We start from the raw sequence: 10046 nt of genomic DNA, 5'->3' as shown, positions 1-10046 counted from the left end.
GACGTATGATGGACATACCGTCAGACTAATCAGAATATCTCTTAAAGAAACGAGTAGGCCTACATCATATAATATGACACTCAATATCAACAAGGATATACATATATCAATGTCAGGCAATCCAATCTAATATTTACAATTAGTAGATTACGATAGGTTTTTTTCTGATATATTTCATCTCCATTGAGACGAAGAATCGGCGAAAAAAGATCCGAAACTGTAATCTGATTTTAATTTGATTGCAGGCAATCAAACTGAAGCACTCATTTCCATAATCAGTGCCCATTAAAGAGATTGTTAAGAGGTTTTCTAAAAAAAAAAACTTATGTTTATCGGGGACATTGATAGCATCAATTTGTACCATTCCAATTTTCAATCAGACGTCTGTTGTTTTGCGATATCACTAAAACTAATCTAAGGGCCCTATTTGATTACAAAAAGTGTCCCCAATACACATAACAAAATTAGAAAACCTCATTACAACTCTTGGAATTAATGAACTGGGCATGATAGCTTTGTAAGGTATGAAATTGAAATGAATGGAGTTTTACGTCCTACTTTTCTGCAGCATGTGAACTAATGAAGACGGGCAACACCATGCAGGGTGCAATAATGGAAATTTTGCCAGGACAGCGGTATTAGCGTCTATGTCGTACGGATGGGACAATAAATCGAGCCACTGTGTGCTACAGGCTGTGCACGTTAAAGATTTCTCGACAGTTGGAAATCGTAAAAGAGTAGACTAATCCCGCTGTCCTGGCATTTCCCTTATAAATTTGGTTGCCAGCACTCTTTCCTGGATCTTTGATTACCGCCAGACATACATGAGTTCCAGGGCAGAGGAATTCTTGGTCCAAATGCCATTCTTGTTGTTTCTGACCAACCGATTCCAACTGAAATAAAAGTTCAATTATACTACCTCTTAGTATGAGCAAAAAATTGAAATTTTTAAACTTGGTTAAAATGAGTCTTTGTTTATCAGTGGACTTACCTGGTGTCATAACTATACAACAGAATCTCTCTATAATCTAATAAATCTATAAAACTAAGTAATTATTCATTATACTAAGTAATTTTAAAACATGTTTAGAAGTGTTTTTCAATAATTATTTAGTTTAATAGATATATCATCTTATATAGAGATTCTATTCTTTAGTCTTGAGTCCTGGTAAGTCTAACTGATGAATATATACTCTCATTGACCAAGTTTAAGATTTTAAATTTTATGCCCATTCTAAGAGGTAGTATAACTTTAATAAGCTATAAATAACATGAAATATATTTCTTAATATCCTTTTGCTCTGTCAATGATAAAAACATTGAGAAATCTCACAATGGAACGCATTTAAAGGGAACAGTCGGCATTTTCGGGGATTGATTTGGGTCTTTATTGTGCTTTAATAGTCTTACGAAGTACTAAAATCGCATAATCCCTTCAAATATACCTCAAACTAGAAATTTCACTATCTATTCCTATATATGTGTTTTCTATATATGGCATATAATCTCACTAAAATTTAACTTTCAACCATGAATAATTCTGGACACACAAGGATTTGAAGGCTCAAAGTTCGGTGATAAGCTGTGAACACTATAACAGATTATATAGGCTAAAAATATTCCTGTTTCTGAAACTAAGGTATGATTGGTCAAACGGATAGTGAAGATGATCCTTTAAATACTATAGATAAACAAAACTTACCATATTGTTCCAAAGGGATAAGGCAGCGGCTCCGTGACCCTTTCCACTAAAATGGAAACAATCTTCGGAGAAGTAGGTCATATCAATATTTCCCTTGCTACCCTGAAACACAGAAGAAGTCCGTTATTCAGTGTGATCTCTACCCTTAAATGTCGCTAAAGGATTACAGAGATCTTTTTCGCCTCAGAAACCGGTTGGCATTAATTTAGTTCCTCCATTGTCCCACCCCTACTGACAGCAGAAGATCCCCCCCCCCCCTCCCAACCACATTTTTAGCAATAATTCCCCCTATATGGTCTTCCAATTTGTCCCTTGCGGAATCCGGTTTATAGAAGATGCGATTTGGAGCGGTTTCATTATACAGTACTTACAGCAGAAGGTGGTAGTGTATTTTTAAAGAATGGTTGAATAACAACTGTAAAGTCATCCCGGGTATCGTATATACCAGTAGCTACTAGATCCTCCAGTTGTATCACATACTGATCAGCTAAACTCTTCAAAACACCAGCATTATTCTTATTATGTCCACAGTCGCACACCATACTGTAATTGGATGAATGAACGAGTTTCATGAATGAATGAACCTACTGATCCATCGCAATGCCTAACAACAAATGAATGAACCTTACAACATGATTTCGAGAATTTCCTTTAAGCTTTTCGTTGTATAAACGAGTGGGAGGAGCCTAGCTGTGTTATAACTAGGTTTCTTTCGGAGGCCCATTTTCATTTTACTCTTTTTCTGAAGGGCGAATGGGTATCATGACCGGGGTCAAATTTTAGAAAAATGGTATAAAAAGACACACGGGCTGTATAGTTTACAATCTGTACTTACATATGGGCAAGACTACACAAGAAACCTGTACTGAGAGCAGCTACAGGTGCGATGTCGAATATTGGTACTAAATTAACAAAGGCTCGGGGTACTTCGTTATGTAACATATCAAGAGCTTGTTTAATATTATTACCGTAGTTAACTGGACTCCATTTATTCTGAAAACAAAAGCTTAATATATGATTGTGATTATTTTGAGAAAAAACCACATTCATTTTGTGAAAAATACTTTGCTACATTTCAGGTCGCTTATTATTAATTGAAATGGGGGCGTATTAAGAACCCAAGAGGGGACAAAAAATGAAAGGCGTCTGTCCGAGGTCAAAGCCTTTTGAGGTCAGGGGTCTGCCAGAGGCTCCCAGAATTTGAGCATTATGAGGGCTTAATTTTCACTTCGAAATAAGACAGATCACAGGCCCGAGGTGAAGGCCATGGCCTATTGGCCCTCCCCAAAACGCAACTGAATTGAGGCTGAATTCAAAAAGCTGTCCTGTCGCCAGTCTCTCATTGGGCGTATTAGATGGGTTCCCTCGAGAAAATTGTCGAAAAATCTATTTATAAAGTATAAAACACAAAAATTTATAAATAAAGTTGTAAAATTGGGGGTGCAAACCATTTTTCACCCCCCCCCCCCTCCCCCCGCTCTGTTCAACCGCTGGTGCCACCACTGGTGTCTATTACAGCCAAGGTATAAGAACTAAGTTCGTAATAGCTTTATATTGTGGAGATGACAATATGAATGAATTATTTATATAGAAAAATACATACCACATCGTGGCACGAGGCACAGAGATCATTTCCACCCACAAACAGCGTGATGACCTTCCAATCTTTTAAAAAGTTGATACTAGTATCTTTCCTCATTCTGTCGATTAACAAACGAGCTTGTTCTGGCATATCACTATAATAAACATAGAGGAATTGGTCGAGGTATTGTTAATTCCTTATTCAGATATCCTGGTCTCTCAAAATATGTTGCAATAAAAATATATTTGTAGCAGACCCGTAGCTAGTAATATACCCGGAAGTTATATATTCGGAAGGGCAAATCGATATTCCCTGAGGGGCAAAGTAATATACCCGGAAGTAATATTACCAGAGGGGCAAAGTAATATACCCGGAGGTAATATACCCAGAGGGGCAAAGTAATATACCCAGAGGGGCAAAGTAATATACCCGGAGGTAATATTCCCAGAGGGGCAAAGTAATATACCCGGAGGTAATATACCCAGAGGGGCAAAGTGATATACCCAGAGGGGCAAAGTGATATACCCAGAGGGGCAAAGTAATATACCCGGAGGTAATATTCCCAGAGGGGCAAAGTAATATACCCAGAGGGGCAAAGTAATATACCCAGAGGGGCAAAGTAATATACCCGGAGGTAATATTCTCAGAGGGGCAAAGTAATATACCCCGAGGGGCAAAGTAATATACCCGGAGGTAATATTCCCAGAGGGTCAAAGTAATATACCCAGAGGTAATATTCCCAGAGGGGCAAAGTAATATACCCAGAGGGGCAAAGTAATATACCCGGAGGGGCAAAGTAATGTACCCGGAGGTAATATTCTCAGAGGGGCAAAGTAATATACCCAGAGGGGCAAAGTAATATACCCGGAGATAATATTCCCAGAGGGGCAAAGTGGATGCGCCCCCCCCCCCCCTCCCCCACATAAAAAATGGTTTGCACTCCTATTGGTACCCCCCACTTCATTTCTCTGCAATATGAATTTCGTATGTTTTTGACCCAAAATATGTGTCAGATTGCCCCAAATCAATTTTGGAACACTTTCCACAAAGGTGCCTTATTTTGAATTCGACCTTGACAGTTGAACCTCCGCCCACTCCCCTCATTATGTCAGACTGCCCAATGTTTGTACCCTCAGTCTCAGGAGCCTCCCATCTAATCCCTCCATTCCCCGTCCCCAGGCAGCACAGTCATACACTTTTGCCGGTGAAGCCATGCAGTACTAAGCTGTTCACTCAATGTTGAAAGATGTTGCCTTACTATGAAGTATCTCCGGGGTCAGCAACGTTAAATTTAGATTTACTTCCGCCACGACCTCCAGTTCCAAGAGAATAGCCATATACCCCGTTAAATTTCTTCAATATGTCTGAAATGAAATGAATTGAGTTCAAGACCTAATGCCAAATGGCAAATTTTTCCAGGACAGTGGCATCAGCCTACTTTTTTTCGATTTTAAACAGAGCGTCCAGCTTTGCCAGGACGAACTAGGTTGAAAGAATCCGAAGGTATTATCTCGGCTCATTCCAGGATTAAACCCTGAACCCCCAGCAAAGATCCATCCAGCTTTACTGCCAAGACGGACTAGGTTGGAAAAATCCGAAGGTATTATCTCGGTTCATTCCAGGATTAAACCCTGAACCCCCAACAAAGATCCATCCAGCTTTACTGCCAGGACGGACTAGGTTGAAAAAATCCGAAAGTATTATCTCGGCTCATTCCAGAATTAAATCCTGAACCCCCAGCAAAGATCCATCCAGCTTCACTGCCAGGACGGACTAGGTTGAAAAAATCCGAAGGTATTATCTCGGCTCATTCCAGAATTAAACCCTGAACCCCCAGCAAAGATCCATCCAGCTTCACTGCCAGGACGAACTAGGTTGAAAAAATCCGAAGGTATTATCTCGGCTCATTCCAGAATTAAATCCTGAACCCCCAGCAAAGATCCATCCAGCTTCACTGCCAGGACGGACTAGGTTGAAAAAATCCGAAGGTATTATCTCGGCTCATTCCAGAATTAAACCCTGAACCCCCAGCAATGGTCTTACCACCGGGTCTATTTCAATCTTATTGAATATACATGTATAGTGTGTAGTCAGAAGAACTTACTAGGTAAAGTGAGCTCTCCGGTATCCAGTGAACCATCGCCTCCAATGCTGAAATATAAAATGGAATTAGAGTTTTATGGGCTATGAGGTTATTGGATATTAAAGGAACATATTAGCTATTTCAGGGGTTGATTTCGGGTCTTGAATATATGTAAATAGTCGTCAGAAGTACTAGAAATGTACGAAAAATAGCAAAATTCCTTCCAACTGAAGGAAATTTCTATATATGGCAGAAAGAAAAGACGAGTTGTTTTTTTAACTTTCAAACGCGGATAATTCTGGAAACACGTGGATTTGAAGGCCAAAAATTCAAAATGGCCGTGAACTACGGTCGTGTGTGTTATTTCCATGTAAGAATCCTACGTTGTTTTGTATACTGTAACTGTAAGACACATATAGAGATAGGGTTTCTTGTATTTAGATTGATGACAAAGAAGAAGACCTATATAATATGAGATACGATTTGCCTGAAAAAAAGGTTTTATAATGAATGGTTCAATTTTCTTTTCTTTCCGATTATAATCTATCATGTTCGGTATTAGCAGTTTAGCCTAGTGACTTATGTCTTTTACAATATTCCAGAATGTCTCACTTATAGTGAAAATTATCCTCTTAAAGGGACGACTCGTCATTTTAAGATACTCTGTGATATATAGAAAATACATATATATAGAAACAGTGAGTAAAATTCCTAGTTCGAGATAGTTTTGAAGGAATTATGAGATTCTCGTACATTTCTAGTACTTCTGAAGACTATTTTCATATATTCAAGACTAAAATCACCCCCTCAAAATGCCGCAACTGTCCCTTTAAAGAGATTGTAAAGAGATTTTCTGAAAAAATTATGTGTATTGGGGACACTGACAGCATCCATTTACAACATTCCAATTTTCAACCAGACGTCTGTGGTTCCTGCAATTCCATTAAAATTATGTATTTGGTGACGTCAAGCCAAGGGTCTCGAGTGATAAAGCATAATATTTTGCGATAAGTGACGTCATCAAAGACGTGGTTTTTATTGGAATTGCAGACGTCTGATCGAAAATGGGAACGGTGCACATTGAGGCTATCAAACCTCTTTACAATCCCTTTAATGTACTGAGTATTTTTTTGGTTGGTGTTTTGAATTAAAGAGATTCTAGGAGAGAATAACTAACCTCCACGATAGACCTCTATATTCTATCAGATCATCTAGAATAAATGTTGCGTCAATTCCATTACCAGCCTGAAATTAAAATCAGAAATCAGCCTCCTTTTATCGGTATCAGCTGTCAGTTGTCGACTGTTTAAAGGGATAATTTCGCCACCCGTTCGACCAATCGTTCCTTGTTATCAGAAACGTGAATTTTTGAGCTAAGCTAATCAGTAATAGTGTTCATAGCTCACCGTCGTAATTTGAGCCATCAAATCCACGTGTGTCAAGAATTAACCGCGTTTGAAAGTTAAAATAACGACTCGTCTTTCTTGAGACTGCCATGGAAATAGCATATTATTATACCAAATACGGGTTTTGACATGGTCTTATTAACCACAGGAATTATGACGAATGGGGTTGTGGTTTGGACACGATGATACCACCTATCTGAACTAAGAGTGTAATTATAGGTCAACGGAATTATAAGTTTTTACCGTTAGAGAGTCGCCAAGGGCGGCAACAACTTTAATATCTCCTGGGTGAAGCTGATGAACTGAAATATTCATAAAACTGAATTAACATTATAAACTATGTGAACTCTCTGAAATGATGTCAAGTTCGAGTTCGAGTGGTTAGCCATGCAGTACTTTTAAAGGGATATTAAGGCGGCGTTTTTTTAAAATTCTGTGTATCGGGGATAACATCAAGTTGCACCATTCCAAATTTCAGCCAGCCCAGACGTGCGTGGTTTCTGCAATTCCACAACTGAGTGTTTGATGACGTCACTAATTGCAAAATATTCTTTATCACATGAGGCGAATAGTGACGTCATCGATCACTTAGTTTTAGTGAAATTGCAGGAACCAGAGAAGTCTGATTAAAATAAAATGGTGTAAATTGATGATGGTATCGGTGTCCTTGATACACATAAAAGATTTAAAAAAAAAAAACATTACAATACCTTTACTTTGAAAAAGAAAACTGCTCATCGCATGAAATGGTGTATATGCACAAAGATTTGAAATTAAAAATATATACCCCAACCCCCGACTCCACCCATCCCAACTTACCCGAAGAAGCTTCTCGGCCACCCCATGGTGTGGTTGTATGACAGTTGAAGTTGGGTACAGGGTAACGGTGGATGGCTCGGGTTTTAGTGTTCTGAAAATTGAAAAAAAGATATGGCTTGTTATATTACGAAAACAACATAATATGTTCAGAATTATCGGTGGGTGTAAAATTATCAATTCATAGACGGCATCATTATAAATTAGATCTGTGTACACGAAAAATAAAGAAAAAAATTATGATTTGACCAAATGAAAGCTTTTAAAAATATTCTTTTTTTGATGTAAAATGTTATGATTCCTGAATTTGTGCACGACCTTTGGCGCAATTTTAGTTTCGATTTTTTTGTCTTTTCTGGTCCTTTTCTGACCCAATTCGGACGTCTCGTCTTTCGTTCATGAAATATGATATGACACAACTCTTTCATCTAATTCCACGAATCGCTTTGCTAGCTGAACTCAAAGAAATATCAAAGACCTCAAAATACTTTTTCTATCAGCAAGGAACAACTTTTGTCTGTCCATTTGAAGAATCTTATGATTCTGTGAATGTGTGTAGGCCTATTTGTATTTGACACCCACCTTATTTGCTGTTTCCACGGCTTTGGTGTAGTTTGCCCGATGTTCCTTCCATAGTTTCATCAGATACGGACTGTTTGGTAGAGTCTCGTTGAAAAACTTGACATATTTTTCATAAAATGGAGCTAAACACGAATAAGAAAGGTAAATACATGAAATTTTGACATCAAGAATTTTGTTCGCTTCACAAAGTCCCTGCGTTGAAGGGGGCAGAAATTTGATTGGCTGGCGGTATAATCAAACTGACGAATGTTTAAGAGGCCCGTCTTTAGACCCTATCTTAAGTGGTTAAATTTAAAATAAAATAAGACGGAACGAGCAGATGAGCTCTGTTCACTGTTCAAATAGCTTTTATAAACCAATTAGTCCCAAATCAACTGTCCTGATGAGGATATCATATCCAAAACAACGACACGAGATGAACTCTGGTGGTTATAAGGGTCATGATAGTCCGATACATCTGCTGCTATTCTAGCCTCTGATAGATATTTTGAAAGTTGAATATCAGCCGACAATTATTTTCAAAATATCTATCAAAGGCTGGACAATCTTAAAGGGCATATTCGCCATTTTCGGGGGTTGATTTGGTTCTTGAATATATGTATATGTAGTCTGCAGAAGTGCTAGAAATGTACGAAAATCGTATAATTCATTTAAAATTACTTCAAACTAGGAATTTCACTTTCTATTCCAATACATGTCTCACTTTTCTACACATGACAGAGTCTCAAGAAAAGACGAGTCGTCATTTTAACTTTTAAACGCGGATAATAATGGACATATTGTATTTCAAGGCTAGCGTTTCGACGGTGAACTGTGAACACTATTACACTTAAAGTGATACTACGTCTTAGAATGAACATAAAATTTAAGTTCTCGAAATGGTCAATAAGAGTATATATTCATCAGTTAGCTTACCTGGTGTCATAAAGTTACAACAGAATCCCTGTAAAATCTAGAAAATTGGAAAATTCATGAAACTAAGTAATTATTGAAAAACGCTTAATCTTGATATTAAGCGTTTTTCAATAGCTAATTGCATATTTATTAAGTTTTTTGGATTTATCGGATTATATAAGGATCCTGTTATGTTATTTATGACACCAGGTATATATAAGAATATATGCTCTTATTGGTCACGTTTAAAATTTTAAAATTTTATGTTCATTCTAAGACGTAGTATCCCTTTAAGTAAACACATTCTGGGGTTTCTGACATTAAGGTGCGATTATTCAAACGGATGGCGAACGCGTCCATGAATGTGCAGTGTGGCATACTTACAAACAGCGGCTGTCGTGGCAATGAAAACCCCTAAAACAATCAAAACCTTCATGTTGATTTGAGATCTAGACCAGAACTGATTGGTACATAAAATCTCGGTAAATTTTTAGGCGTGATGACAATCTTATTTATTTTTTTTTATCTTATCGAGTAATATTTGGTTCATTTGCTCTGAGAAATTTAACAGACGTCGGGGATTAAATTGGTCGAGATTTGTGTCAGGGAAATAGGGTTATATGACTCTATAATGTGTCAGGGTTAATTCTAACAAAACACACTGTAGCCTTGGACGGTTGAACAGCATTGCCTCTGTGCCCTACTTGTTTCAAATAGACAATCCTCATCAGTAAATAGTTTAGAAAACGGAGGTTAACCTTCAAAGATAGCACTTAAGGCAAGGTTTTCAACCTTTTTCTGTTACCTATTTCAGTTGTTGAGAAGCTTCTACAGAGCTGGGAAACTAAGATCAGGTATCTTTGGGATTTTTCGACACCTTTATAGATCCAGTCGAAGATATAAATGTCAGAATAATCTACAATGACTAATCGTTATGACCATACTTCGATCCATCCTATGTCGAATGAACTGTCCCTTTAA

The 10046-nt window shown here is 37.7% G+C and overlaps 1 protein-coding gene across 1 annotated transcript in view; it reads right to left on the bottom strand.

The window, feature by feature from the left end:
- The window catches only part of LOTGIDRAFT_225036 (hypothetical protein), a 9970-nt gene extending 405 nt beyond the window's left edge, over positions 1-9565 (bottom strand). Inside the window, exons 1-12 of the mRNA XM_009049167.1 lie at positions 9450-9565; positions 8172-8293; positions 7593-7683; positions 7017-7075; positions 6545-6612; positions 5389-5435; positions 4543-4648; positions 3306-3438; positions 2538-2695; positions 2074-2245; positions 1703-1804; positions 813-893 (exon numbers count right to left, since the gene is read on the bottom strand). Of these exons, the coding sequence (XP_009047415.1) occupies positions 813-893; positions 1703-1804; positions 2074-2245; positions 2538-2695; positions 3306-3438; positions 4543-4648; positions 5389-5435; positions 6545-6612; positions 7017-7075; positions 7593-7683; positions 8172-8293; positions 9450-9501 (1191 nt within the window). The 5' untranslated portion in view covers positions 9502-9565. The remainder of the gene's footprint in view (positions 1-812; positions 894-1702; positions 1805-2073; positions 2246-2537; positions 2696-3305; positions 3439-4542; positions 4649-5388; positions 5436-6544; positions 6613-7016; positions 7076-7592; positions 7684-8171; positions 8294-9449) is intronic.
- Positions 9566-10046: the final 481 nt, after the last annotated feature.

Source organism: Lottia gigantea, assembly GCF_000327385.1.
Source record: "Lottia gigantea unplaced genomic scaffold LOTGIsca_130, whole genome shotgun sequence".
Lineage (NCBI taxonomy): Eukaryota > Metazoa > Mollusca > Gastropoda > Lottiidae > Lottia > Lottia gigantea.
This window is presented reverse-complemented; position numbering and strand designations above follow the sequence as displayed.